The 27,269-nt window shown below is 63.7% G+C and overlaps 5 protein-coding genes across 21 annotated transcripts; 2 read left to right on the plus strand and 3 right to left on the minus strand.

Moving 5' to 3' along the window:
* Window positions 1-46: 46 nt before the first annotated feature.
* On the minus strand, window positions 47-3,486 carry LIN37 (lin-37 DREAM MuvB core complex component). 4 transcript variants are annotated; one of them, XM_074306723.1, is made up of 10 exons: window positions 2,975-3,354; window positions 2,725-2,815; window positions 1,830-1,905; window positions 1,479-1,529; window positions 1,369-1,398; window positions 1,064-1,149; window positions 684-850; window positions 446-586; window positions 242-315; window positions 47-159 (listed from the first exon to the last, which is right to left on the minus strand). In XM_074306723.1, the coding sequence occupies exons 2-10, from the start codon at window positions 2,813-2,815 to the stop codon at window positions 78-80; spliced, it is 798 nt and encodes a 265-aa protein (XP_074162824.1). In that variant the 5' UTR covers window positions 2,975-3,354; the 3' UTR covers window positions 47-77. The 4 variants fall into 4 exon arrangements, with proteins under 4 accessions (XP_074162824.1, XP_074162826.1, XP_074162825.1 ...); XM_074306725.1 differs by lacking the exon at window positions 2,725-2,815 and having other exon boundaries at window positions 2,975-3,486; XM_074306724.1 differs by lacking the exon at window positions 1,369-1,398 and having other exon boundaries at window positions 2,975-3,362.
* Window positions 3,487-4,774: 1,288 nt separating this feature from the next.
* PSENEN (presenilin enhancer, gamma-secretase subunit) lies at window positions 4,775-6,001 on the minus strand. The gene is made up of 4 exons (XM_074306739.1): window positions 5,868-6,001; window positions 5,601-5,688; window positions 5,279-5,383; window positions 4,775-5,136 (listed from the first exon to the last, which is right to left on the minus strand). The coding sequence occupies exons 1-4, from the start codon at window positions 5,943-5,945 to the stop codon at window positions 4,997-4,999; spliced, it is 411 nt and encodes a 136-aa protein (XP_074162840.1). The 5' UTR covers window positions 5,946-6,001; the 3' UTR covers window positions 4,775-4,996.
* Window positions 6,002-6,033: 32 nt separating this feature from the next.
* U2AF1L4 (U2 small nuclear RNA auxiliary factor 1 like 4) lies at window positions 6,034-8,678 on the plus strand. Of its 9 annotated transcripts, none has more exons than XM_074306728.1 (8): window positions 6,113-6,233; window positions 7,209-7,296; window positions 7,429-7,501; window positions 7,699-7,748; window positions 7,832-7,930; window positions 8,069-8,202; window positions 8,290-8,385; window positions 8,486-8,678. In XM_074306728.1, exons 1-8 carry the CDS (start codon window positions 6,190-6,192, stop codon window positions 8,574-8,576), a joined length of 675 nt encoding a protein of 224 aa, XP_074162829.1. In that variant the 5' UTR covers window positions 6,113-6,189; the 3' UTR covers window positions 8,577-8,678. The 9 variants fall into 9 exon arrangements, with proteins under 9 accessions (XP_074162836.1, XP_074162829.1, XP_074162830.1 ...); XM_074306729.1 differs by having other exon boundaries at window positions 7,429-7,495; window positions 8,486-8,594; XM_074306733.1 differs by having other exon boundaries at window positions 6,113-6,361; window positions 7,429-7,748; window positions 8,486-8,594.
* On the plus strand, window positions 8,605-10,935 carry IGFLR1 (IGF like family receptor 1). Of its 5 annotated transcripts, none has more exons than XM_074306717.1 (5): window positions 8,605-8,737; window positions 9,437-9,633; window positions 9,716-9,906; window positions 9,998-10,448; window positions 10,523-10,935. In XM_074306717.1, exons 1-5 carry the CDS (start codon window positions 8,727-8,729, stop codon window positions 10,906-10,908), a joined length of 1,236 nt encoding a protein of 411 aa, XP_074162818.1. In that variant the 5' UTR covers window positions 8,605-8,726; the 3' UTR covers window positions 10,909-10,935. The 5 variants fall into 5 exon arrangements, with proteins under 5 accessions (XP_074162818.1, XP_074162816.1, XP_074162815.1 ...); XM_074306715.1 differs by lacking the exon at window positions 8,605-8,737 and having other exon boundaries at window positions 9,318-9,633; window positions 9,998-10,055; window positions 10,092-10,448; XM_074306716.1 differs by lacking the exon at window positions 8,605-8,737 and having other exon boundaries at window positions 9,319-9,633; window positions 9,998-10,217; window positions 10,293-10,448.
* A 244-nt stretch (window positions 10,936-11,179) lies between these two features.
* KMT2B (lysine methyltransferase 2B) lies at window positions 11,180-26,359 on the minus strand. 2 transcript variants are annotated; one of them, XM_074306697.1, is made up of 37 exons: window positions 25,946-26,359; window positions 24,734-24,809; window positions 22,598-24,591; window positions 22,326-22,439; window positions 22,057-22,207; window positions 21,674-21,953; window positions 21,344-21,399; window positions 20,751-21,026; window positions 20,401-20,495; window positions 19,976-20,074; window positions 19,583-19,696; window positions 19,290-19,436; window positions 19,102-19,197; window positions 18,889-19,006; window positions 18,677-18,790; window positions 18,321-18,505; window positions 18,154-18,243; window positions 17,938-18,042; window positions 17,760-17,833; window positions 17,546-17,664; window positions 17,356-17,447; window positions 17,097-17,234; window positions 16,660-16,818; window positions 16,290-16,410; window positions 16,103-16,181; window positions 15,850-16,010; window positions 14,892-15,119; window positions 13,482-14,766; window positions 13,295-13,384; window positions 13,106-13,215; window positions 12,846-12,983; window positions 12,697-12,771; window positions 12,426-12,603; window positions 12,224-12,331; window positions 12,029-12,112; window positions 11,819-11,948; window positions 11,180-11,738 (listed from the first exon to the last, which is right to left on the minus strand). In XM_074306697.1, the coding sequence occupies exons 1-37, from the start codon at window positions 26,342-26,344 to the stop codon at window positions 11,463-11,465; spliced, it is 8,154 nt and encodes a 2,717-aa protein (XP_074162798.1). In that variant the 5' UTR covers window positions 26,345-26,359; the 3' UTR covers window positions 11,180-11,462. The 2 variants fall into 2 exon arrangements, with proteins under 2 accessions (XP_074162798.1, XP_074162797.1); XM_074306696.1 differs by having other exon boundaries at window positions 17,356-17,450.
* Between the last annotated feature and the right edge of the window lie 910 nt (window positions 26,360-27,269).

Consider the following 27,269-nt stretch of genomic DNA (forward strand, 5'->3'; position numbering starts at 1 on the left):
TGTCCGGTCTGTGGGCCTCGTGAGGGGAAGAGAGCAGACGGGGTGCTGGGCTGGGGGACGCTTTTATTGGGGGAAGGTCACTGGCGCTCATACATCTCACGCAGGATCTTCATGCTCTCGGAGTACCGCAGCTGGTTCCGATGGGAAGCCTCCTTCCACCTGGGGGACACAGGCTGTCAGGGCCGGGCCGGCCTGCGGGCCGTGGGGAGTGGGAGCAGCTTTGGGGCAGGGGGCCGCATACCTCTGCCTGATGCGTTTCCAGCGCTCCATGTTGCGGTAGATGAGGGAGGACATGGTTGGGGCTGTCTCGGGGGGCTGCACAGAAAGAGGGGGAGGCAGAGTCAGCTTGGGGAGCTGCCATACAAGCATCCTCTTCCCCCCATAGGGCCAAGGCCTGGTCCAGCTCTTCCCCAGAGCTCCCAGAGGGGCTCCAGCATCTGCTTACCGGGTCCTCAGAGGCCTCCTGGCCCTCTGGCCGAAGTGGGGAGGGGATCCTAGGACTGGGGGCTTCCCCAGGAGGGCAGGGGGCGGTGGGGGGTGGCAGCTTGTACACGTCTCGGCTCTTCCCGTTGGTGACCTCAGTCCCCTTGGGAAAGAACCGGCCCCAAAAGCCAGTGTCAGGTCTAGCAAGGGGAGGGCAAGGCCCCTTCCTTTCTCCCCGCCCCCAGCCCCAGCGTCCTCACCTCCTCATCCTCTGGCCGGGGAGCTGGGGGGGGGCTGGGTGAGCGCTCTGGCTCCCGCACCGAGGGGCAGTTGCGCATCCAAGCCCGGCAGATGGGGTAAAGTGGCGTGTTCTCACTGAACTGGGCCAGGTCCACGCTGCGGTCAAATAGCTTGATGGTGTAAGTGTCTGGGGGGGTGAGGGGTGAAGGTCACTATGATGCCAGGGAGGGCGGGCTGGCCGGCTGATCTCCAAGTCCGGCTCTGCGCACCCCCCCCCCCCCCCCCCCCCGTCCCAGGCCCATTTTATAGACGAGGTCGGCCTTGGACTGGAGCTCAAGCTTCCTGCCGGGCCCGGGGCTGCTTGTACCCGACAACGCCCTTCTCACCAACCAGCACTCACTGGGTCTCTGCTGTCCCCCCTCGGCGAGCCCATCCTCCATCTCCTTCCTCTTCTTCCTCCTGTGATGGGGGAACCGGGCCGAGGGCCTGTAGGGGAAAGGGATGGAGAACTGACTGGACAGAGGCTTGAGGTGGAGCCAGCCCAGGGGGCCCACGGGGCCTGGAATGCCACGGTCTATTGCAAGACAGCAGAGGGGGCTGGCCCAGACAGAAGTGGGAGGAAGGGAGGCTGGGATAAGGGGGAAGAGTGAAGAGGGGGGCCCCAGAGATAGAGCCCGGGCGGAAACCGCCCCCTCCCAAGCTTACCGTTTGCCAGCGGAGGTGAGAGAGCAGTCCCTAAGGGAGGAGAGGCGCAGCGTCATTCCAGCCCCAGAGCACCCCACGCACCCCCCCCCCAAACCTGGCCAGCAACCTACTTGCTGTGAGCATCGGAGGGCGTTTTCCCGGCCTCCTCCTCCAGCTGGTCCCTTTGGGGGAGACAATGACCGAAGCTCAGAACCGAGGGCCGAGGCTCAGGCGGCCTCCACAATCAGCCCACTGTGCGGCTGGACAGCTCCGGCCCTCGGAGACCGGAAGCCTGCCTTCTGCCTGGGCCGGACCCTGGGGATCAGGCCCGTCCTCCTGGCTCTCCCCGATACTTGCCCTGCCCTAATCAGCGAGCTCCTCCTCCCATCCCCCAGGAGGCTCTGAGATGGACAAGGACCTTCTGAACTCAGCCCCGGCTCCCAAAGCGGCCCCGATCTAACAGTTTTGAGGGCCCCCCTCACCGGTCCACGTCACTCTTCTCCAGCAAGCACTGCAAGACGGCGTCCAGGTGGTTCCTGGCTTTGGACATCTCCAGCTCTGAGGGGGCAGAGGGCAGTCACTGCCGGGAGGCCCGTGGGAGTGTGGCAGGGCAGAAGGAAGGGGGCGAGCGGGGCCCCCACCTCCCACGGACGCTCCCCGAGGTTCCAGCCAAGGGCCTCCCGCGCAGGAATCCTCGGCCTCGCTCCCATCTTGTCCTTCCTCCCCAACGCCGGCCGGACAGAGGCCCCACCTCCCCCCTTCCCCTGGTCCTCCATGAAGCCTGACAGCCTTCCCTCCTGTCCAGAGTCCCCTTTGTCCCCCCCCCACCTGCTCCCATTCGGCCCGGAGCTCCCTCCCCAGAGCCTCCCCTTGGGGTCTGTGCCTGGGAGGGAAAGGACCCGGCCTGTCTCCAGCCCCTGGGCCCTCCCAGGCTTGGCTCCAAGCCTGCCTCCTCCAGGCAGCCCTCCCTCTCAGAAGGCCCCAGCGCCATCCCAGGTCCTGCCCTCCCACCCCCATTTCTCTCCCCTCCAGGAGGCCCTTCGCCCTTCTCCTCCCAGCAGGTCCTAGTAGGCTTAGCGTTTCTTCCAGCCAGTATCTCTCCCCTTCTCTCCAGAGGACAGCTCTCTGAATCCACTGCTCCCTAGTGCTCCCCCTCCTCCTCCAAGCAGCTACCTGCACCTGCCATTGCTCCTATCTTCTGGGGCAATGCTCCCCAATGCTCCCCTCCTCCCCTAAGCAGCCATCTGCACCTGGGGGCTGTCTTCCTCAATGCTCCCCCACCTCCTCCAAGCAGCTACCTGCACATACTATCACTCCCATCTTCTGGGGCAGTGCTCCCCAATGCTCCCCCCTCCTCCTCCAAGCAGCCATCTGCACCTGCCATTGCTCCCATCTCCTGGGGACAGTCTTCCTCAACGCTCCCTCCTCCTCCTCCAAGTGAGCCTCCTGCATCTGCCATTGCTCTCATCTGCTGGGGGCAGTCTTCCTCAATGCTCCTTCCTCTTTCAGGCCGCCCTCCCAGATTGCTGCCGCATTTTACTCCTCCTAGTCCCGGCAGCCCTCCCGGATCGCTTCCTCCTCCCCGGGGTCCCCGGGAGCCTCCTTTGACCACTTGATCCTCCCTTACCTGACTTTTCCACTTTCACCTTCACGGGGAACATCTTTCCGGCCGGGCTCGGTTTCCGATTGGGGCAGCGGGGTACCCAGCAGTGCCCCGGGGCGGGGACGGGGGCAGGGGTCAGGGGTCAGTCCGGGAAGTCCGGGGTCAGAGCTGGGGCCAGCCACGAGGTAGATCAGAGTTCAGGTTTGGGAGGAGAGCCTCTCTCTCAAGACAAGTAGTCTCACCTTCCCGGCCCAGGACGTGAGGATGGGCCGCGGACAGACAGCTCTTCACCTCCGTCTTAGGCCACCGCAGCGGCTTAGGTCCCACGGTCTCACCCTTGCCCGCCCGCCCGTTGCTTCCATTGGGCGGCGGGGCCGCTCGTCTCCCCAATAGACCAATCAGAAGCCTTAACGGCCACCTCCCGCTTGAAGCCCCACCCCCAACCATTCTTCCGGAAACCAACCAACGTCCCCCGGCCCAGCCGCGCGGCGCCTCATGGGAGGTGTAGTTCGTGCCCCGATCTTCCCTTCACGAGTTCCCCAGAGCCTAGCCGCGCGAGGCACTATGGGAGGCGCAGGCTGAGGCTGCCGCCGTGGCTCCTGGGACTTGTAGTACCAACGGCTTAAAGGGGCTCCTGGAAGAAAAGGGAAGGAAAAACGCGATCTCGCGGCAGTTCTGCGTTGCTAGGCAAAGGATGCCGCTTCTGAGCAACGGGGCAGAGGCGCAGAACTGATCCCTAGTCTAGGTTCATTTTACTGAGGTGGCAAGTGAGATTCGTGGGGTGGGGCCATTCTGCTGCCAGGGGTCACCCCTTCGAGATCCCAGCAGCCGAGAACCGAAGGGAATCGTGCAGCCGAGTCCCCCTCGCCCTGCAGCTCACTGTGCACTTCTTTCTGGGCCCCCTCCGCCCCTCCACGGTCCGCCCGCGTGGAGCAGCCGTAGCCAGGGTCCAGCACTCCCGGTCTAAACCCCGCCAACAGCCCAAGTTTCCCTTTCCTCATTTATCAAATGAGGGGGTGGCCGAGGGCTTGCACCCTCCGCCCCTCCCCCCATTCCTAGAAGTCAACCTCGCTTCGTTCTGCTTCTCAGAAGCCCCCCCTGCTTCCCCTTCCAGGCTCGCCTCAGATGCCACTTCCTCCACGAAGGCTGCCCTGACTATCGCCCATCCTCCCCCACCCCCGGCGAACGTTAATTCGGGGTGGACCCGAGGGCAGAGATGGCTGGCCAGCAAGTGGCCGTGCCTCTTTCGTAATCGCCCATTTTATATATTCTCCGGGCAGCTAAGTGTGGAGTGGATAGAGCTGGGAGGGAGGGGAAACCTGAATCCAGAAGTCCAGAGTTGTGACCCACTCTCAAACACTTCCTGTGGGCATGACTCTGGGCAAGTCCGAGGCCCCTCGTCTGCCTCCATTTCCTCATCTGTAAAATGAGCCGGAGGAAGGAATGGAAAACCCCAAATGGGGTCACAAAGAATCAGGTTACAGAACCAGAAAGGCGTTCTGCCCATTTGCATATTCTCTAGCCGCGGGCTGCCCGGATTACTTATCCAGTTCCAGAGACCCGTCACTAACCGGGAAAGTCAGACCGGTCCGAGGTCAGGCCTTTCCCTACAACACTGTCCTGTGTCACTGAGGGGCCGGCCCGCAGAGGTCCCGCGCACAGACCCACGGCCAAGGCGCTTCACAGAGAAGCCGGCTGGCCACCTGTGGTTTGGAGCCTTACTCAGAATCTTCCCGGATTCCATGATTCCAGGGTGTGATCTCAAGGGGATTTCAGTTTCTTTGTGAACCCACCAGAAAAAAGGGGATCAGAGTTCTCACCAAATAGGTCTTTTTTTTTTTTAATTTTTATTTGGGCGTCTCAACGGAGGCTAGAGGGAGAAGTGGGGAGTTAGTCGGGGAGAGATGCTCTGGGCAGCCGTTCCGGCCCAATAACGGGCCGGGGATGTGAAGGAGGGCAGATTTTTCTGCATCTTTGGAAGTCGTTCTGGGCGGGCGCTGGAGACAAGGCGGGTGACGAGGGCACCAGGCCATGGGCTCGGGCTTCTCAGGGTATCCCCAAAGGGATGGTGAAGGAGAGGTAGTCGCCCAGGGCCCCCCAGCGCGCGCGATTGATCTGGAAGATGGTGATCCAGGAGGTCAGCGCCACAAGCCAAAAGACGAGCCCCAAGGCTGAGCGCCAGACGTCTGGAGAGGGAGAGAGAGAGAGGGGAGAAAAAGGGGGGGAGGGGTCAGGTCTTGGCTGGCCCAAAATTGACTCACGACTTGCCCCCAGACTAGCGGGGCCAGAGGGTCTCTGCCCTCGCCCGGGGCCCCTCCAGGGACTTACAGCCTTTGATCTGCCCCTGCTCCTCGTAGGCCGGCGCCAGGAAAGCCTCTCGGAAGAACCACAGAACGTTGACCAGCCAGAGAAAAGGCAGGAGTGCAAACCCCCCTGGGAAGGAAGGAAGGAAGGAAGGTGGGGGGCGTTAGTTGGACCCCGGGGGGGATGGGCGGCTCCCGGGGGGGGCACTAGAAGGGTCACTCCCTCCCGGGCGCATTAGAGGGTCACTAAGCAGGTCAATCCCTCGGGGACGGGCTGGGCTACTTTTGGCAGGGGGCGATGGAGAAGGGGCCGGGCCGCCGCGCGCCCCTAGCCCGTGCCCCCTCACCTAGGTAGTATTTCCGGCAGAGGTTCAGCTTCTCCTCATTGGACACCCGTTCCAGGTTCATCCTGGTCCAGGAGGAGAGGAGGAGGGGCTGCAGGGAAAAGGAGACGAGTCGGGATCTCCAAACGCCCCCGCTATCGGACGGCAGTCCAGGCGGCACAAGTCACTCCGGCAGCGGGTAAACGGGCTCCGGATCGGCGAGAGGAGGGGCAGGAATAACCCCGATCCAGAGGGGAGAAGGGGGGGAGGGATGGGGGCGCAGTCCCCTACCTTACTGGAGCTTTTCCTTCCTCCTTTTTCAGTACGCTTGCGCCTGTGCCGTCGGGGCTTCTGGGGCTTGTAGTCCATCCTCCGCACGCATGCGCCCTTCCCTCACCGTAACCCCCAGACTCTCTCGGGGAGCTCTCCTCTCTTCCTCATTCTCAGGCAATTGGCTGGGAAGGACAGTCCGGGGCATCCTTTCTGCGCGGGCACCTCCCCCCACCCGCTGGACTTCAACTCCCAGGGATCCTCACCTCAAAGCTAGCCCGGAAACGTGCCCTTATCACCGGAAGTGACGCACGAAGCAGACAGGTGGAGGGAGTCCGTGAAAATGGCTGAATATTTAGCTTCGATTTTCGGGACAGAAAAAGACAAGTGCGAATCGATAGTGGTGATAGGAGGGGCGGTCGTGCTAGGGATCCAGCCCACGGAGTCCCCAGGGGAGGGGCGGCAGCGGTCTCCTTTTGAGAAGATCCTGGGGGGAGAGATGACAGGTCCATTAGGTGAGGGAGGAATGGCAGGTCCCGCTAGGCAAGGGTCCCACTTGGTGGGGGAGGGGTGGCGGGTACCACTTGGTGGGGGGAGGAGTGACAGGCCCCACTTGGCAGGTCCTGGAGGGCAGGGATGGCGGGTCCCACTTGATGGGGGAAGGGTGGCGGGTACCACTTGGTGGGGGGAGGAGTGACAGGCCCCACTTGGCAGGTCCTGGAGGGCAGGGATGGCGGGTCCCACTTGATGGGGGAGGGGTGACAGGCCCCACTTGGCAGGTCCTAGAGGGCAGGGATGGCGGGTCCCACTTGGTGGGGGAGGGGTGACAGGCCCCACTTGGCAGGTCCTGGAGGGCAGGGATGGCGGGTCCCACTTGGTGGGGGAGGGGTGGCGGGTCCCACTTGGTGGGGGGAGGAGTGACAGGCCCCACTTGGCAGGTCCTGGAGGGCAGGGATGGCGGGTCCCACTTGGTGGGGGAGGGGTGGCGGGTACCACTTGGTGGGGGGAGGAGTGACAGGCCCCACTTGGCAGGTCCTGGAGGGCAGGGATGGCGGGTCCCACTTGATGGGGGAGGGGTGGCGGGTACCACTTGGCAGGTCCTGGAGGGCAGGGATGGCGGGTCCCTTGGTGGGGGGAGGAGTGACAGGCCCCACTTGGCAGGTCCTGGAGGGCAGGGATGGCGGGTCCCACTTGATGGGGGAGGGGTGGCGAATCCCACTTGATGGGGGAGGAGTGACAGGCCCCACATGGCAGGTCCTGGAGGGCAGGTCCTGGGCAGAGGGGAGACTGGGTCCCTTGATAGGGGAGGGGCAGCGAGGGTCCCACCACTGCATTTACCCCAAACTCTCTCACTTCTTTCAGGGTTAACTGCTCTTTTTACTTTAAGATTGGGGCTTGCAGGCACGGGGACCGGTGCTCACGACTCCACAATAAGCCCACATTCAGTCAGGTGAGGCGGGTCCCACCCCCAGGGGGCTGCAGGCCCGGCCCCTCCCATCCTCCCTCTTGTCCTGGACGCCCCCTGCCCCTGCTTTGGGTCCCTGGCTGACCCCTCTTTCCCACCTCATCTCCCTCACCGCAGACCATCGTGCTTCTCAACCTGTACCGGAACCCTCAGAACACGGCCCAGAGGGCGGATGGATCCCACTGTGATGGTCGGGGCAGGGGACTGGATGCCCCTGGAGTTGGCAGGGCTAGGAGTGATGGGAGATAGTCCTGCCGCTGGGAGGGGGGAGCCTTTGTGCTGTGGGGGTGGTGACACAAGGGACTTGAATGTCAGAACTAGGGAAAGGCCGAGTGTGGGGGTCTGCTTTAGCCCCAAGACCCTTTTTTTCACCCCTGAATGCCCCAGGCCGCGTCACCGCCCTAGAGGGGCAGGAGCACTATGACGGATTCTTTGAGGTGAGGGGAGCTGGCTGGGGGGAGATGTTGGGGACCGTCCCACTCCCTGAGCCTGACGGCCCCTTCCTCCCTCCCTGCCGCAGGAAGTGTTCACGGAGCTGCAAGAAAAGTACGGGGAGATCGAGGAGATGAACGTCTGCGATAACCTGGGGGACCACTTGGTCGGCAACGTCTATGTCAAGGTGTTTGAGGCCGCCGGCCCTTGCACGTCCCCAGACCGGACCCCTTTCTGGGCCCCTGGGCCGTCCGCCCCTACTCGCTGGGCCCCCAGGAAACTCCCTCCTCTAACTCCTGGGCTGGCATCTTCCTTGTGCCCCCAGTTCCGGCGGGAAGAAGATGCGGAGCGCGCCGTGACCGAGCTCAACAATCGCTGGTTCAACGGGCAGGCCGTGCAGGCCGAGCTGTCCCCCGTCACGGACTTCCGGGAGTCTTGCTGTCGGCAATACGAGATGGGGTGTGGTGGGGAGGGGCACTGGGGCGGAGGGTGGTGGGTGTAGGGGTGGGGCTGGGCTGCGGTTCCACCTGCCATCTGATGCCACAGTGAATGCACCCGGGGCGGCTTCTGCAACTTCATGCACCTGCGGCCCATCTCCCGGGACCTTTGCCGGCACCTCTATGGCCGTGGCCCCAGAAGAAGGTATCCGGTGGGGAGTGAGCCCGGCCAATGGGGACATGGGAACGGGAAGGGGGTCCCGGCCCCTTTGCTTGGTCTGTGAGCCCCTGACGCCTTTCCCCAGGGGATCCTCGCCCACAAGACCCAGAGGGGGTCACCGGCCCCGAGAGAGGAACCGACGACGGTCTCCGGACCACCGCCACGGACGCTTCTGAGACCGCAGGCTGGCCCTGGTCGGTCTTCCCCACCTGACTTCTGGGGACCCACACGGGAGGAGCAGGAACCCCCCCTTCCCCCAATAAATTATCTGGTCTGTCCTTTGGAGTCTGCACTTGGAGTGGCGGGGGCTGCGGCCTTTAGGGTGGATGGGCAGCAGGTGTGTGCCCGGCTAGCTGAGGTTCTAGGTGCACCCCTATTTTTACAGAGGCAGAAACTGAGGCCCTGAGAAGTCTTCCAGAGGCCAGCTAGGCCACCCCACCCCCACCCCCATGCAGATGACTGGCTCTGCCCGGAAAGGGAAGTTAAGGGAGGGGCTGGGGCTCTGATCTTGGCAGCAGGACCAGCTTCAGGTGCCGGGGTTGGGGGTAGGGAGGCTTCGGGACCTCCTTGAGCCCCTTAGGACCATCTGGGCCTTGGGAAGGGGAGACCATGGGCCCATCCAGCTGGGTCTGTGAAGGGGAAGGGTTTCCGGAGGACGGGCTGAGGACAGTTTTAGGGACAGGGTCTCGGAGGCAGGAAGTTGAAGAGCCAAAGCCTGAGTCCTAGGGAGGGGAACAGTATGGGGGCGCAAGGGCTGAGGTCTTGGGGGAGACCGGGTCGGAAATTCCAAAGCCTGAATGGGGGGAGCAGGAAGTAAAACCAAGAGAACACGTGGGGTCTGGGTGGAAAGGGGGTTCCTGGCCCGGAAAGGAGCCATTCGAGGGGCACTGAGGAGGGGGGACTGTGGGAGGGGGTTCCCGGTGGGGGATGGGTTGCTCAGAGCCCAGTCGTTCCTCTGGCCTGAACAAGCACCATGTGGGTGGCGGGCGGAAATGGCTGAGGTTTTCTCACGAAGTGCTCCGTTCCCTCATTCCAGCTGCGACTGGGCAGGGGCCGAAGCCAACACCCAGCCACCCATGGGGCTCCACCTCCTGCTGTGGGGGGCCAGCCTGCTGTCCTGGGCCTTGGGCTCGGTCCCCATCTCCTGGCGCTGCGGCTTCCTAGAGTACTGGGACCGGGACTACAGATGCTGCCGGCGCTGCGTGGAGCGCTTCGGACCGCCCAGATGTCCGGGTGAGGGACGGGGGCGAGCCGGGGCAGCGGGGGCGCCCTGGCTGGCCGGGCAGCGAGCCTCTCCTCTCCCTCCTCCCCTCAGATTACGAGTTCACCCGCCACTGTGGGGTCACTGATGACGGAAATCAGCTGGATTTCCCCTTTGCTCGGTGCCCACCTGGGCTGTGCAACAGGAACTGGGCTGAGCAGTGCGGGCAATGCCCGGACCGACGTCTGCCCCCGGCCCATTCCCCAGCGGACCGGGATGGACGCCTCCAAGCCCGCTGTTCTCCAGTAAGTTCCAGGTTGGGGGAGGAGGGGGCTACCTACTGGGATGAAGGCCACAGGCCTCTCAAAACTCTGTGACCCTTTTCTGCCTCCCAAGAAACCCATACCCTCCAGGCGTCAATGCCATCTGGAAAATACAACGGCGCCCACGGCACCCACAGCGCCCACGGCACCCACAGCGCCCACGGCATCCACAGCGCCCATGGCATCCACAGCGCCCACGGCATCCATGACAGCCTTGTCTCCGAGCCCCCAAGGTCCAGGACTGAGCTCTGGGGAAGGTCCCAGTGGGCCGCCTCCATCCCTGGTGCCTCCTTGTAAGTGCCACAGCGCCCTCCCCTGCCTCCACAGCGAGGCTTGCACCCCACCAGAGCTTTTTTCAATCTTTGCAGGGAACTCTGTCTGGTACATGGTGGGTGCTGCCGCCCTTCTGGCGGGAGGCCTGCTGCTTTGGGCAGCCTCACAGGTGGTGCATGGGAGGGCCGACTCCAAGGCGGCAGCAGAAGCTGGGGAAACCTGGAAGTTCTTGCCCCTAAGTGAGGGATCTGGTGAGTGGGGGGAAGGGAAGGGGTGGACACAGGGGCTCAGGAGTCCCCCGTTACCACATTCCCTTTTCTTTCAGTGCCCCCCACTTTGGCCCGCCAGCCCCTCTCGCGACTTTTGGACGAGCTCGAGGTGCTGGAAGAGCTGGTGATCCTGCTGGACCCTGAACCCGGGCCCTGTGGGGCTTCTGCCTGGGGAACCACTCGCCACTTGGCTGCCCGCTACGGGCTCCCAGCCTCCTGGGCCACCTTCGCCTACTCCCTGCGGCCTGCCCACTCCCCGCTCCGAGCCCTGCTAGAGACAGTGACAGCCCGAGATCCCACGGCCCAGCTGGGACAGTTGGCCCACCACCTAAGCCAGCTGGGGCGTGGTGATGCACTGGGGGTGCTGCATAAGCTCGTTCAGCCGCCCCCTCCCCCCAGCCCGGCCTGGAAGCCCCCTGCTGTGGGGACGGATCCTTTGTAACAAGAAATAAACCAGGCTGTCCTTGTACTTGGCTCTGCGTCCTAAGTGGGGGAGGGGGGTGCGCCACAGTTTGCTGAATACAGCGGCCAAGGGCAGGTCTTGCACTCTGGCACCTCCTGTGTTTCAAAGAAGGAGTGTGGCTTCTGGCTTTACAGATGGGAAACAGCCAGGGCTCAGGAGGGCTCTGTATGCCGTCCTAATGATGGGGACAAAACGGCCTGGCCCCAGGATCCCCTCCCATCAGCCCCCCCCCAGAGTCAGAGGCTGTGGATCCAAACATTGACGGACTTTATTGTGGGGGGAGTCCCCCCTGGGACCCCACCTTTTAAATAAAAAAGTGCATAGAAAAGAAGGGATTTAGAAACCTTTGTACAATATATCTACATCCTGGACCCTGCAGGCAGGTGCTAACTGGAAGAGGGCAGGCAGGGCTCCCTGGGGACGCGTGCTGAGGCTGGGGGGGGAGAGGGAGAGACAAGATGGCCAAGGACACGGGTGGGGTCCCCTCAGGGCCAGGCCAGGGGTGACAGCTTGGGCTGGGGGAGGGGGGCGGGTCAGTTGAGGAAGCGGCGACAACGCTTGGCCCCACAGTTGCAGGGCAGCTTGTTGCTGGCGTCCTCAATGGGGAACTTGTAGTCGTAGGTGAGCTCCTCCCCCCGGAGGATGCGCCGGAGGGCAAAGATCACGATGTGCTTCTGGCCCTCCACGTGGATCACTCGGGAGAAGCAGTTGGGCTCGCAAGAGTGGTTGATGAAGCGTGCCGCGTTGCCATGCATGGTGGCGTCCACCACGTCAAAGTCGTCCATGCGGAACATGTAGCACCCGATTCCCTGCCGAGAGGGGTCGGCCCGGGGTGAGCTCGGCCCACGAGAGCCCCCAGCCCGGCCGGCCCACCGGGCCCCTCACCCACCTTGCCGTCGTAGAACTTCTCGCGCTTGTCGGTGAGCACCGAGCGGATCACGATGCCCGAGTACTCGATGACCATCTCACCGGCGTCGATGTTGCGCTTACAGAACAGGCCCCGGCCGTGGATGGCCGACCTGCGAGACAGGGCACCGCTTAATTGTGGGGCATGCCCCCGGCCCGGTCACCCATAGAAGCTACCAGTCCCCCCCCTCACCTGTAGACCCCCACGGCCTCTTTGGACGTCTTCTTGAGGTGTCGGAAGCGCATGGCCATGGGCAGCTCCAAACTGGTGGCACGCCTAGGGCAGGAAAAGAGGCAGCTGCCTGCTCCAGGCCCATCCCTGTTTTTTCTTTTTCTTTCTGTTGGGTGCCCCCCACCCCCACCCAGACCACCTTCCCCCACCCCATACCTGGTGGACCTGAGCTGCACCTCGTCCTCCTCCTCGTCACAGGCGGCCCCCTCGGGCAGCACGCGATGCTGGGACGCCAGGAAGTTGAACATGTCGAAGGTGCATTTCCTGAGGATACAGGATCCATGCTGAGCAGGGGCTGCTCCCCAGCCCTGGGGTCAGGGGTCACCTCCCCAGAGGGCCTAGAGGCCTCCCCACTCACCGGAGGTAGACTTCAGCACGGGCGGCTCCGTGGGGGTTCAGGGGGGGCTCTTCCTGCCCCTCCCCCTGCTGGTGGTATCGGAACTTGTAGTGATGGCAGCGCTGGGCGCCAGGCAGCTGCTCCGCCAGGAAGATCACGGCGTCGTGGTGAATGCCCAAGAGCCGTGCGCCGCTCATCCCTGGGCCACAGAGGGAGGGCGAGGAAGGGTGTCATGGGGGCTCCCTTGGCTCTATCCCCCCCACCCCTCTCTGCCTCCCAGACCCCAGCTCACCACTGAAGGAGAGGTGCCTGAGCCGGGCGTGCCCTCGGGCCTCCTGGACTTTCTCAATCAAGGTGCGCCAGGCGCCTGCCGGGAAGGGTCAATTAGCACCCAGGCCCGGCCCCGCCCAGACCCCCAGGTCCCCAGCACCCTTTGCTCACCCTCCAGGCTCTCTGCTTCCACACTGAAGCCATCTTCGCTGCTGATCTCAAAGCGAAGGTGGGGGCCCGCCCGCCGGGGCCCCTGGTTCTCCTTGTCTTCGGGAGATGGAGGATCGTCCTCTGAACTCGACGCCTCACCTGCCAGTGCAAGGGAGGCGCTGGTGACGGCATCCTGCATGGACCGCAGCTCCCCCTCCAAAAGCCTTGCCGCTCCTAGCCTGCTCCCTTCCAGCAGACCCCGGGGCTGGCCGGCGCCCTACCTGAGTAGTGGTGCCACTGGGGCTCAAGCAGCAGGTCGGGGGGCCCTTCGGAGACCTTGGGGAAGCTGCAGTCCGGCAGCGGGAGCAACGGGGGCCGGTCAGGGAGGATCCTGGGGAGAGGAAGAGGCTGGTCAGGGCCCACAGGGATAGAGGCCGGGATGCATGGGGTTGAAGGCAGGCGGCACTCACGTGGGACTCTCCCCCCTGCTTGGCTCCCCGGGGGCGTCCAGGTCGAGGATCCCCCGTACGGTGGGTGTTTTCATGCGTACTCGGCTCAGTCTGGTAGGAAAGAAGGAGCGCATTTGAAGAAAAGAACCCGCCCTCAGCCTGTGGCTCCCTCCCCCACCCAAGTTCCTTCTTGCCTCCGTCCACTCACCCACTGCCCAAGGTCCCCACTGGTTGGGGGGCATTCTCGAGGGAATCCCCCTCCCCATCCAGCCGGGGGGCCTTGTTTGGGGGGGGTGCCGAGGGACTGCGGCCAGCAAAGGTTGACACCCTCTTGACTCGAATGGCCGGGCGGGGGGGGCTGGGGGGCCCGCTGCTCAGCACCAGGGTCAGCGATGGGGGGGGTGGGGGTGGGGGGCGCACCACCCCCACCACAGGCAGCACACTCAGCAAGGGCCCAGGGGCGAGACCCCAGGCCGGGCTGGCAGTCGGAGGAGTTGGCGGGGGCCGTTTGGGCAGAGGTGGGGCCGGATCGCTCTCCCCTGCCATTTTCACAAACACCTGGCCCAGTTTGTTAACGAGAATGATCTTGGAGGCAGCAGTTTTGGGGGGCTCGGGGGCGGGGCTGAGGCTGAGGACTCGGACTCCGGGAGCCCCGGGAAGCCAGGCAAACGTCCGTGGGGGGTCGACTGGGGCGGGAAGCGGGGCCGGGGGGGCCTGGCTGCCGTTGGCCAGGGAGGGTGGCGGCAGGGGGGGTTCTTCGCCGGGGCCGGCCCCACCCTCACCAGCTCCACCTAGGTTCTTGAGTACAAACTCCACAATCTCTGAAGGGAGGTCCTCAGGGGGCCTTGCTCCATCCCCTCCGCCCCCCCCACCCCCTACCCCCCCCACTCCTGGCCCCGAAGCGGGGGCTTCTTGGCCCCGCGGCTGCTGGACGGCCTCAGCTTCACTGTCTGTGCCGTCATCCACTCCGTCCAGCTGTTCGATTCGGGGGGTTCCAAGTAGGGAACCAGGGGGTGGGGCGGGGCCAGGCACCACAGTGGGGGGGAAGTGAATGTAGTGGGTAGGGGGGCCGGCCTCCTCCTCTGAGCTATCCCCCGGCCCCCCCCGGCTACTTCCCCCAGCCCCCTCTGCCACAATCTCCTCCTCCTGGAAGGGCTCGGACCCCAGCAGGCTGGCCGCAAAGTCCAAGTCGGCCGCGCTCAGCCCCGGCACCACCTCCATGTCCTCAAAGTCAGGGCCCAAGTCCTCAGGAGGAGGGGGGGGGGAGGCGGCTAGGCTGGGGGGAGCCAGCTCCCCTGAGGTAGGCATGAGGGCCTCGAGGGCTGAGGTAGGAGGGGGCACCCTGAGCTGAGGAGCGGGCCGGGGGGGCGGGGAGGCCCGTCTGGGCGGCAGCCGGGACGCCAGGGGGCTGGGACGGCGGGAACGTCTTGGGGGAGCCGGGAAGTCAGGATCCCCGACCGTTGGGATGTGGTGGGACAGAGATGATGGACTTCCTGGAAGGGAAGAGACCATGGGACCGCTGACCCTCCTGTCCCCATGCTCCCGGGGGCTGGGCGACTCTCCCATCCCCATGCTCCCGGGGGCCGCCCACCCTATCAGCCGTGGCATTCATACTCACCGGGGGAGGGCAGCGGCCAGCAGGAGACGCCTCCCAGGGGCCTTCGGGAAGGGGAGTAGTTGGGCACTTTGATTCTGGCCCCTGAGACAGACCGCGGGGCTGGGGAGGGGGCGACGCTTGGCTCTGGAGGAGGGGGTAAGGGGCCCGTGCTCTGGGCAGGGGAGTAGCGCTCAGGACCCTGGCAAAGGGTATCAGGCCCTGGTTGGGAGGGCTCGGCTCCCAGCAGCTCTGAAATCACATGACACACAACATCAGGGGAAGGGAAAGGTGTCCTCATGGTAGCCATTAACCTGTGGCACTCCCTTCCCCACAGCATCTCTTTTCTTCTCCCCCTTCAGAACCCAAGGGGTTCAGAACATAGCTCTGGCGCTCAGACACCTCTGGGCCCCCCCAAGCCCAAGGCTCCCCAACAGCACTCAGCGGTTCCTTGGAGGCCTCAGCCCGGCCCCCACTGCCAGGGCCTCCACTCGGACTGGCCAATTACAGCCTGTCTTTCTCCCGCCCTCCCCATTTCCAGCTCTGAGGCTTCCAATGCCGGCCTCTGCCCCCTACAGACCCCTCTGTCTCTGACCCCTCTCACTCGACCACAACCACCTTCCCTAAGGCACGAGACATACCGGCCGTCTCTGCCTCTTCTGGCTCCATAAAGTTCCAGGCTTCCCACTGAACCACATTGGCCCAGCCCGCCCCTGGCAGACATTACAGCCTCTTCCCCTTTACCAGTCTCTGTCCTAGCCCCGAAGTCCAAGACCCAGCTCAAGGCCCACCCCTCTTTCGTCAAGCCTTCTGCAAGGACCTATAACCCCGGCCCCCCGACACCATAGACTGTCAGGAGGCAAACAGCCCGGCGTCCCACCCCCAATGGCTACCACGGAGCTGGACCCGGAGCCGAGCGGGGGACGGGTGGCTGCAGAAGACGGGAGGCGGCCCGTCCTTAACGGCAGAGGGCAGGGCATACCCGTGGTGGGGATGGGGCTGTGCACGATGGTCCGGTTCTCCTCCGCTGCCCCAATGTGGTCAGGCTCTTCCCGAGAGCCCCGGGGTCGATACTCGAGGATCCGGCACCGATACCAGCAGCGCCGCCGGGCGTCCACCGTGCTCCAGTACAGACGTGAGCACCTGAAAGGTGAGGAAGAGAAGTGACCGAGAGGGCTTAGGACCGGCTCCCGATGCCCCTCCCTCCCATACCCCCAGCGGTTCGGGCCTCTCACTGGTAGCCAATGGGAAAGAGTCTCCCCTCGCAGTCCGACAGGTCAGAGAGCGTCCCCAGAGAATCGATGCGGATAGAGCCTGTGGGAAGAGCGCAGTGGGGTGACCGTCGGGAAGGAGCTGAGGTGCGCAGTGTCACGAGGGGACAGGGAAAGCACGGGTAGGAAAGGGAGGGTGTGGGGGTCTCACCAATGAGCACATTGATGGCATCTGGCTCCAAACCCGTCAAAAACTTTCGCTTGAAACTGATGCCCTCGAAATCAACATAAACGCGGCGCAGAACGTCAAAGCCATCGGGAGTCACAATCTCCTAGGGGGGAGAAAGGCGTCAGCAAGCTTCGCGTTCCCCCCCTGAAGCACCCTGGGTAGCTGGCCAAGGGTCTGGGGGGGAGGGAGGGGGTGGCAATGGGGCTGGGGGCAATTAGAGAGCACAGGGTCGCAGAATGCAATGGAAGGGTGAGACTCGGAGAGGACCGGGTCAGCTCAGGGGAGAGGGAAGGGAGAAAGCCCCGGGAGGGATACAGCCAGCGTGCCCCACCCCTGAAGGCCACAGCCCCACCTTGCCATCCAGGAGGTCCGTGTGTTTTTGGCAAAAAACCTTCTTGTCATCCTGGAAGATGCAGCAGCTGGCGCGGGCACACATGAAGTGGAAATTGCTAAGGCAGGAGGACAAGCAGCAGCCCACGGTGGCCCCAGGCTTCAGGCACAGCTCACACCTCTGGGGAGACAGTGGGGATCATGGACACCTCGGGACATTCTCCTCCCAGGCCCCTTGGCCACAAACCCCTCCCCAGTCAGTCAGAACCCCGGCTTCAAGGCGATCTCTGAGGGCGGTGGGCAAAGCCAAACAAGCGTTTTCCTTTTAAACCTGATGGTGACCCCAAGGAATAGGAACCTTGGGTGGGATTTCCAGTTTTGTTTCTGGACTAGGTGAAAGGCTGGCGCTACCATGGCGGCCGCCAGGGTGCCCAAGCCTGCCGCGGCCCCGGCCCTCACCATCTGCCGGCCGCGGGCCACGGCGGCGTGAACGTTCTTGAGGGAGCCATCGTTCTCCTCAAACACTTCTGCTGACCAGATGGCACAGTTGACATGCGTCCACTCGTTCTGTCCGATGTACAGGAGCCTTCCAGCCTCCTGGTTGGGGGGCAGTGGAAAGAAAGAAGAGAGGAGAAGACCCAGAGGAGGAGGGTCCTGAGTGAGGATCCCAGGGTGGGCTGGGGGCTGAGCAATGCCCACCCACAGAGCCACCTCTTACCTTGGAGTCGGCGTCCCCATACTTGAGGCAGAGCGCACACTGACGAGGGTCCTCCAGGTGGGACTCCAAAGCGGGCTCCTTTGTCGGCGTGGCTGCTGAGTGAAGAAAAATTGTCAGGGCCGCAGCTCCAGCCTCCTGGCCAAGCCCCTCACCCACCTCTGGACCCCAGGGGGTCTCTCCCAGCCTCTACCTGGGATGGCACCCCCCACAGGGGGATGGCCGGGCACCGGTGCCTCAGACTCTTGTTGTCTCCACTGAGCATAGATGTGATCCGCTGAGGGTGGCAGGACGGCGTTGGGCAGGACGCCACTGCACAAAGGAGGGGAAACAGACAGTCAGCGCCTGGGGAAACGCTCCTATGGGGCGGCCCTTGCCTCCCCCCTGGGCCTCAAAGCCCTGCTTACTTGGGCAGCCGGGTATTCCGTCTCCAGTACTTGGGATCATGGGCATCGAACCAACTGAAGGCAGACTCCAAGAGCTAAGGAAAGACAAAGGTGGGGGGCGGGGGCGTCAGTAAGGCGACCCGAGCAGGCGGATGGAGTGCTGGAGCTCCTCCCTACTCCCCCCCTTGACCCCCCTCACCTTCAGAAGGAGCCCTTTGGCCTGCCCCACAGCCCGACGCTCAGGGGCATCTCCTTCCTCCATGTGTCTCATCAGGATCCCGACCACGTCTTCCATGAAGCTGTGCTGTAAGGAGGAGGAGGGAGTTGTTAGGGAAGGTCCCTCCTTTAGTCCTTCATCATCCCGAATCCCCCAGACCCCTTTGGCCCACTCTGGGCAGGCCCACAAACCCCATACCACAGAGCTGTAGTGCCCGTCTTCAAAGAGCTGGCTCACGGCCCGGAGGTCACAGGGTCCTCGGTGCAACTGCTCCCCGTCCTGTCCACACTGCAGCGGTACAAGAAGTGAGCACTTCCCCACAGGGGTCCTCTTACCCCACCCCAAGAGAAGCCCCCCCCCCATACCTGGGTGCACTGCAGCAGAGGTCCAGTCACCTTGGAGCTCAGTAGCCCTTGCAGAACCTGGTGCAGCCCGCCCCGAAGAGCCCCCTCCAAGGCTTCTCGCCATCGGGGAGGGGCCGTCCCGGCACACGGGCCACACGTATATAGCACCGAGTCTGGCAGCCCAGACAGAATCTCGTAGCCCTCGTCTGAAAGCGGTAAGGAAGGACAAAAGGGTCAGGGAAAAGCCCAGAGCCCATGGCTCCTGGTAGCCCTGAGAGAACCTCAGGAGGCTGGGGGAAGCCTGTGCCCAGGGAGCTCACCCTGAAGGGAAGGGGACTGGGGACCATCAGAAAGAGCAGGGCTGGTGTCCCACCTACCTGAGAGGCCCTCGCACTTGGCGTGCACCCAGTGGTCACACTGTGCACACTGCATCATCTTGCTCTCGTAGTCATTATCCTCATAGCAGCGGGTACAAATTGGACAAAAGTTTCCTGTGGGAAGAGATGGAGGTTTGGAAGGAACCCTCTCTTCCCACAAGGTCCGGGCACCTCCTCTTCCGGTGGGTCCCCCACCCCCAGAGGCCCTCTACCTTTCTCATAAAGCTGGGTACAGCCCGGGCAAAGACTACAATCCCCCGACCACTCGGTGTCCCAGTTCTTCCCTGGAGCCGCTCCACAACTTTTACAGCGGACACAGGCCGAGCAGATCTGAGGAGAGGAGGAAGTCGGTTTTAGGCCGGCCCAACAGCATGGTCCGAAACAAGCGGCCAAAACACGGGAGTGACGGGGCCCAGACATCTCACCCAGTGACGCCTTTTACGTGTAGCCCGGGTCGGGTAGCTGGGCCCCAAACAGGCAGGGTGGTAGGCGTGGCGGCAGCGCTCACACTCCAAGAGGTGCTGTCGTTGTTTAAGACGAGAAGAAAGGTCATGTTCCTGGGATCTGGCCACCAACCCCCCCAACCCCCATTCCCCGGTGCCTGTCATCGCACCTTGGTGCTCCGGCCCTTACGCCCACAGACATGGCAGAACTTGCACCGACGGCAGCACCAGGTGTCGTGGTGCTGGGGCAGCGGCCGTTCCGCCTCCTCCAGGCAGAAAGGGTGGAAAGGATCGCAGCAGACCTGGCAGAACACCAGCTGGGGAGAGAAAAGACCGTGTGGCCATTGTCCTGGGAGACTGGGGTGGCAGAGGGGGTGCCGGGGGAATGAGGAAAGGGAAGTAGGAGAGCAAGGTTATGCTTGGGAGGGGCGGTGGCCTCGGAGGGGCCGGGGTGGTCTCAGACCTCATGTAAGCCTTTGCTGGCACATAGCAGACACACGAGGGGGGGACCCCCAGGCACAGAAGTAAGCACGCTCAGACCACCCATCAGCCACACGTTTTCCAGGTCACAGTCCTCCTGGAAGGAGGAAGGGGTGATTGCAATCAGAGGCGGCGAGACGTTTCCTTTCCCCCCCATCCCCCCCAACTCCTTCTGGCGCTCTCCCTATAAAACCCTGGGAGCCTTTCACCTCAGCATCTTGTTTCAGAACCCTCTCCCCCCTGCCCCCATCCACTTGTGCTTCTCATTCCAAAGTCCAAGGCCTGAACTTCCTGCCCCTCCACCTCCCCCAAACCCCACGCTCAGCATAAGGCCCGTCCGGCGCCTGCATCTCGGACCCTCACCCAAACACTCTACCTTGAAATCCACGCGGACTCGGTGGATGCCATCGGGAGATTTTTGCTTTCCAGTCCAGCCATTGGGGAAGGAGGCGAAGGGTCCGGGACCAGAAGTGTCCTGGGGAGGGGGGTGGGAGGGAGATGGGCCTGGAGGCAAGGCAAGGACAGCCAGGGTGGGGGGAGGGGATCCTGGCTGCACCCTCTTTTTTCCATCCTAGCTCCCTAACCCTCCTCCCCAAACTAGAGTAGTGTGGGTACTCCTGAGCTCCCTCTGTATTTTCTTCAGAGCCCAGCTCAATGGTTCCCTTCCATCCCCCTCTAAACCATTCCTTTGGGTCCATAAGCATACACTGGGAGGGGCTGCTGTGGCCCACTCCCGTCCTCCTCCCCCACAATAAGAACTGGGCCTGGGCCCCGTTCCCAGGGGACAGAGATAGGGCTGACCTTTTCCAGACGCCGCCGAGCCTTAAGCTGCACCACAGGCTGCAAGGTGGCCTTTCTGGGCCGGCTCTGCTCCTCCGGCTCCAACAGGGGCAGCTCTAGGGGAGGGAGGGTTAGGGTGAGACCTCCAGCCTGTTCCTCGCCCTCACACCTCACGTCCTTTCCAGGTATTTAGGAAAACCTGGTCATCTCACAGTTTGTGCTCTTTGCTCCCACTGAGTTAGAGAATGGGCCCACTCGACAGAACTACAGAACAAGCCCCTTCCCTGTGTTAAGAGCCCAGAAAAAAGTCCGTCCATTCAGTCAGGGAATTATGAGAAACAGGGAAAGCCGGGGAGGATGACGGCCCTCACCGTTTTCTCGAGGGGCACGGCGGCGAGAAGCTGGAGGGACACCCGGGTCAGAGTCGTCTGAGTCTTCGAAAATGTCATAGGAAGGCCGCTGTTTGACGCAGCGCCGGGCTGATTTGCGCTGCAGAAGGGGATCCTGCTCCTCAGGGCCGGACGGGGCCACTGCCTCCTCCCGGGGCCCTCCGCCCGCTGACCCCCTTCGAGGCCCGGGAGGCCCAGGAGACGCCTCCAGGGATTCGTCGGAATCCCAGGGTAACAGGGTCTTCACCATTGTGCGGCCTGTGAGAGCGGGGCAATGGTGTGGGGTATAAGAAGCACGAGCATGGGGGTTGATGGCATGGAGAGAAACAATCAAAGAAGGAGGGATGAAGTAGAAGGGAAGTGGGAGAGGAAAGGAATGTGGAAATGAGAAAAAGATGGGGTTCAGAGAACAAAATAGGAAGGACGGAGAAGAATGGAGCTGGGGCAGGGGAGGCCTCCCCCCCACTCCAGCTCCCGCAGTCACAGCTCTGCCTAAAAGTATTTTGGGTCTGGGGGCCTTTTTGGGGGGGGGGGGGTCAGGTGAGGCCAGAGCCTTTCTTCTGGGGTCACATTACCTTTCTTGGCCAGGCGCTCCATCTTTCGGGCCTCAATCTTATCACACTTCCGGTACCTGGGAAGGGGAGCGGCCCATCACTGGGGGAGGGGACTAGAGATCAAGTGGGGAAGGGGAGGGCCAACTTCCGGGGGGCTCACACTGCCTTCTGAAGTGGCCGGCAGGACCAGGCCTGCGTTAGGTGCTAAGATCCCTCAGGTAACACTTGGGCACAAAGGGCAGGAGCAGGGACCGCGGGTGATTCACAAAATGCTGGGGGCAGAGGGGGTCATTCACAAGCATCAGGGGGGTGGGACCCCAGGCAGAAAGGAGCAGCCTTACAGTAACTCACACACAGCACTGCTTTTTGGTGTTGGGACCTCCAAACTTGGGTTTGTCCAGACAATTGACACAGGACCCACAGTCTTGCAGTCGCAGGCAGCCTCGGCAGCGGCCGCACCGTGCCATCCTCATCTTCTTGCCTTGGTGGGAGGGCAGGGAACGCCTCGGGGTGTGTGACAGGGTTCCCCCAGTCCCTGTGGACCCCGAGTTCCCCCCCAGGCCGGCTGGTTCCACCTTTCCCCTTCGGGAGCGTGACGGGATGCCCTCCGTCTCAGATGCTGAGGATGTATCTGCGGAGGTAGGAACGAGCGGCATCAGGCCTGGGAAATCTCTTCCTTGGCCTCAGGTTTTCTTCTCTGCTGAGGGGCACCCCGACCCCCAGCACCCTCTCACCGTCAGCCGCAAGGTCGTGCCGCTCCCGAAGGGGCAGGGCACTGAGCCGAGGGACGTCCTCGGGCACCATGGCCCGGGCTTGGCCCAGCGCTACGGCGGCGTGCCGACACACGTGTTTGATTCGAGGACCCTGCACCGGAGACTCGGGACCCTGCGGGACAAGCAGAAGACATGGATGGGCTCTCTCATCAGCTGGCTCTCCACCCCTTGGCCAAGTAACGGTTTTCTCCACCTTCCTTCCCCGAAGTCAGTCCCAGGTCGGCGCATACCGGGGGTCTCTCCTTCTTGGCTTCCAGGAACTCGTCCTCAGACTTGACCGCTCCTCTCTCAGGGCTCTGCTTGAGGGTCCTCATGGCCTCTTCCACTTTCATTCCGGGGCTTGGCTGATGGGGAGGGGGTGAGATGGGGTCAGGGTGGGGAAACCATGGGCCTGAAGGTTGGGCGTAGGAAAGACCTGAAACCCTGAGCCTGAGAGGGGAGCCCGGGTGGGAGAGCAGGAGACAAGGAGCTCGAAGGGGAACAGGAAAGGAGGTCATCTCACCAGAACCAGGTGGGCCCCCTTCTGCTGGTGCTGCTGCTGATCGATCTTAAATAGCTGGACTTTCGCCTTCTTGAGAAGACTAAACATCTTCTCTTCTACTCCAGAGAGAGGAAGCGAAATCGTGCCCCGGGTACAGAGACTTGGCTCCTCAGGAGGAGGGGGCAGGGGCGCCTGCAGCTGCCCATTGCTAGGAGCCGGTGAACCTTGGGGGCCCTCGGCCTTGGTGGGGGTGGCTGCCGAAGGGCTGAAGCAGGGCAAGCTGAGGTGATTGGTTCGACTCCCCGTCCGTGCTTCGGGCTCTAAAATCGGTTCATCGGCTGGGGGAGGCTCTGGCTCAGGGGGGTCGGGGGCCCCAGGCAAGGGTGTGGCTAGCACAGATTCATAGATCTTCAGGTGGGCTTCACTGGGAGTGAACTGGGGAGCTCGAAGCAGAAGGGGCCTCCGGGATGGGGTCATGGGTGCCGGGGGAGGGGCTGGTGGAGGAGCTGGAGGCGGAGGAGGGGCTAGCTCCAAACTCAGTGAAGTCCATCGGAATGTGGGCTCCCTCAGGATAGAACGTCTCTTTTCAGGAAGAGGGGCTGGTGGGGGTGTTGGTGATTGAGGAGGTGGAGAAGGGGTAGGAGTAGGGGTAGGAGTAGGAGTGGGAATAGGGGTAGGGGTAGGAGTAGAAATAGGGGTAGGAGTAGGAGTAGGGGTAGCGGTAGGGGTAGGGGTAGGGGTAGGAACAGGGGTAGGAGGTGGAGGTGGAGCCGGAACCGGAGGTGGAGCCGGAACCGGAGCCGGAGCCAGAGAAGGAATGGGAGCAGGAGTGGGATCAGGAGCTGTAGTTGGTTCTTGGGGGGCTAGTGGGGAGACTTCCACAGGGGGCCGAGAAGGGGGGGAGGCCTCAGTCCTTGGGGGTCGGGGGGCCTCTTCATCCATGAACCGTCGAGGGGTCTTGATGAGACGGGAAGATCGGGCGCTCACAACAGGCATGATAAACTGTCTAATGTTTTTCAGGAAAGTGGTCCCCTTAGGGGGGGCTGTGGGACTGTCTTCAGGAGGCCCTGCAGGAGAGACAGGGGTAGGGGGGGAGCCACCCTCCGGCCCTGCTCGGGCCGCCTCCCGTTCGGCTCGCTGGGTAGGGGTCAGGGGAGGCCGGCCTCTTTTTCGAGATCTAGTAGCTGCTGTGGCCAGAGGAGGGGGCGTATCTCCCTCCTCCTCAGGAGCTGGAGGGGGTGGAGGAGGTGGAGGTGGGGGAGGTGGAGGGGAAGGTGGAGGAGGGGGAGTAGGCAGAGGAGGTGGTGGTGAAGGTGCCTTCTCTTCCTCTTCCTCAGTCACCCTCTTCTCTTCTTCTTCTTCTTCTTCTTCTTCTTCTTTGTCTTTTTCTTCTTTTTCCTCTGGCTCAGACTTTGGATGTTGCTCCCCTCCTCGGTCAGACCCAACTCTACCTGGAGGGACTCCCCGGCGGCCCCCCCTTCGACGGCCTCGACCCCGTCCTGGCTCGGGTCCCAAGGTCAACTGCCCCATCTTCATCTTTTTGGCCTTCGAGACGAACTTGAGTAGGAGAGGGAGCCTCCCCCGGCCACGGCCCCTACCTCCTCGGCCCCCTCGGCCCGAGTCCCCTCTTTTGTGGCTCCCGGGGCCGGTGGCCTCTCGGTGTTTCCAGGCCCCAGCACGTCGACTTCCCGGGACTATGGGGAGCGTGGCCTTGGGAGTCGCCACGGCCTTGGGAGCCGCCGCTGCCACCGCTGGCAGCTTCTTCTTCTTACAAGAGCCCGGTGGCCGGCCTCGAGGCCGCCGAGGGGTGGGAGATTCGGAGACTCGGCCCCGGGGACTTGGCGGGGCCTGGGCCCGCTGAAGCAGCTCAGCCAGTACCTGCACCATCCGCTCTTTGCCAGTCTCGCCCCGTCTCCGGGACGGGGCCTTCTGGGGGGGAAGGGCCACTTCGGCTGGGCGGGGAGGTGGAGGGGGGGTGGTCCTGTGTTTGCGGCCCCGGCCTCTGGGGGTTCCACCTGTGGGGAGAGTGGTCGTTTGTGGAGATGGATAACGGTGAACCCAAAGCACGAGGAGGCAGGAGCTGGAGCTGGTGCGTGATTGGGACCCGTTATGGAGATGCTTTTCTAGAGGGTTGGAAAGTCTCTGCCCCTCACTCACCTTGCTGGGACCGAAGCGCAGAGCGCAGGGAACTGGGGGCCACATCTTCATCTGAGTGGAAACCCAGAAACTCCTCCTGATGGAGGGGACCAGGAGTGAAGGGAGTAGTCAGTGCCAATGAACCCTCCTCCGCTTGACCCCCGCATTAGGTTGTACCCCACTTCCACCTGCACTAACCCCAAAGCGGGAGAAATTTGGGAAAGCAAAGCAAGAGCCAAGGAAGGCTCCAATTCTTCCCTGTGCTCCCTCTCCTCAATTCATGGCCCTGAGCCCCTCCAGAAAGGAATGGCTTCTGCTAGGACTCAGCAGAATAAGCCTAAACTCAGGGGCTCGAGGTGGCCTTTGCCTACAAGTGGCTCCAGTCCAGAAAAGCTCTTCAAGCAGAGCGGGGCACTCAGCCCCCCAAAGACAGACACAGGGTCAGGATGCGGCTGGGCTGCAGCCCACAACACCAGGACAATGCTCCGCGGCCCCTCGGGCTAAACATTGCAATCAACCTCAAGCTTCCTGAGCCCCTCAGGCTAAGATGCAGCCACAGTCCCAAACTGCAACTCGGAACAAAGTCCCACAGACTGGGGGAGGGGGAAGGGGTGGGATCTACAGCCAGCCAAGCCTTGGAGACCTCGCACTTCCTGGTTGTCACTTTACATCTCCCCAACCAAATTCCCTGGGAGGAGTCTCGCTTATGCCTTCCTCCCCACCCCAAATTAGAAGGCAGGGAAACTGAGGTATGGGCAAGGCCGGGAGGGAGTTTGGCCAAGGTCACAGGGCAAGCTAAAGGCGTTCAAGAGAGGAGGATCCTGGGGTCTTCCCAACCCAGGGTTCCACCCACCAGAGCCACGCCGTTTCTAGTAGCTCCCGGAGGCTGGGCATCCCAAGACATCCCGCTCTGTTCTCTGTGTGTCCCCTCCCCCCCCCACAAACCCCCCGAGCTTCTCAGACTCTGGCGGGACTCATGGGGCGCTCCCCCTTAGCTCCAGCCCCCCAAAAGAGCTGGCCAGTCACCACCACCCCAACCCCCAGCCTAGCGGCCGAGCCCTCGGCTCGGTCCCCCAACTCCGGTCCCTTTCCTTCAGCCCCCACTCCGTCCCCGGCAGGGCAGGGCCTCCCCCACGCCAGCCCCCTCCCCAGCTCTCCGGCCCCGGGGGGAGGGGAGGTCCCTCCCCCCCTCCCCCGGGGCGCTGCCGGCCCCTCTCGCCCCAGCCGGCTCACCTCCTCCTCCTCGTTCTCCTCGTCACTGCTGCTCTCCTCCTCCTCCTCCTGTCCCTGGCCCGGGTCGGACTCCTCTTGCAGGCCGGCCCGGCCACGGCCCCGGCCCCGACTCCGGCTCCGGCCCCGGCGAGTGTGCAGTCCCTTCCACAAACGGCGGAACCGGCGCAGGCCCCGGCGGAGGCCGAGCAGGCGGCGCAGGGCCGTGTCCTCGCCGGGTTCCGCTCCTCCAGCCCCGGCCGCGCCGCCGCCGCCTCGCCGCAGGGCCACCCGGGCCCGCTCCCCGCCGCCGCCCCGCCCGCAGCGGCCCCCGCCCCCGCCGGGGCCCCGTGGCCGGCCCGGGAAGCGGCCCCGCGCCGAGCCAGGCCCCGGGCAACCGCCGCCGCCCGCCGCCGCCGCCATCTTGGCACCGTGAGAGGGGCCGGGGAGGCGGGGGGAGGGGCGGCCCGGGCGCAGGACCGGGGGGAGGGGAGGGGGCGGGGCAGCCCGCGGCGCACGACAATAATAAGCGCCACAGCGCCCCGACCCGGCCGGCGGGAAGCGGCGCGCCCAGCCCAGCCCTACCAACACCTCCACCAGCACCTCCACCTCCACCTCTGGCAGCAGCAGCAGTAGCAACAGCACCACCACTACTTCCACTACCACTACCGCTTCCACCACCACCAGCACCACCACTACCACCGCGGGGCACCACGGGAGCTAGAGCTTGACGCGCCGCCCGGCCCCTTCTACTCCCCGCCGGGAAGACGGAGGCCTGGGGTCTCAGGGAGGAGCAAAAGAAGTGCGGCGCGGGGGCCGCTGGGAAATGTAGTCCCTCCACTTCCCCGCTTCCGTTAGCTAAGGGAAAGGAGCCGGGGGCGGAGAGTGGCCGACTACGTGCTCCCGAGCAGGTCACTAGAGGGCACGAGGTAGGCCGATGGGGGGCTCGGAGGCCGCCGGTAAATGTGGTCCTTCTTCCCCACCAACGCCATTGTTCTTTCCGGCTCAAGCTTAGCAGCGCGGACTACAGCTCCCAGGGGGCAATGTGGCCAAGAGGGAAGAAAAGAAGGGCGGAGCGATAAAGCACACGGAGAGCGAACCTCCTCGGTTTTGCGGAGGGAAGGACTGGGGGAAAGGGCGTCAGACCCTCACGCACTGGGGCCCCGGGGGCTGGGCTGGCGGCTTCGCGTGGAGACGCCCACTTCCTCCACCCGGGGATTGCGTTGCCAAAGTTTGGCGAGCGCGGGAAGCCCCCAGACCCTTCGGGTCCGCTCGTGGTGCCGAGCCGGCTGGACGCTTCCTTAGAGTAAGAGGCATCTCCGCCTCCTGCGGGCCCTCCCTCCCCCCG

The sequence above is a fragment of the Sminthopsis crassicaudata genome, chromosome 3 (assembly GCF_048593235.1).
Source record: "Sminthopsis crassicaudata isolate SCR6 chromosome 3, ASM4859323v1, whole genome shotgun sequence".
Taxonomy (NCBI): domain Eukaryota; kingdom Metazoa; phylum Chordata; class Mammalia; order Dasyuromorphia; family Dasyuridae; genus Sminthopsis; species Sminthopsis crassicaudata.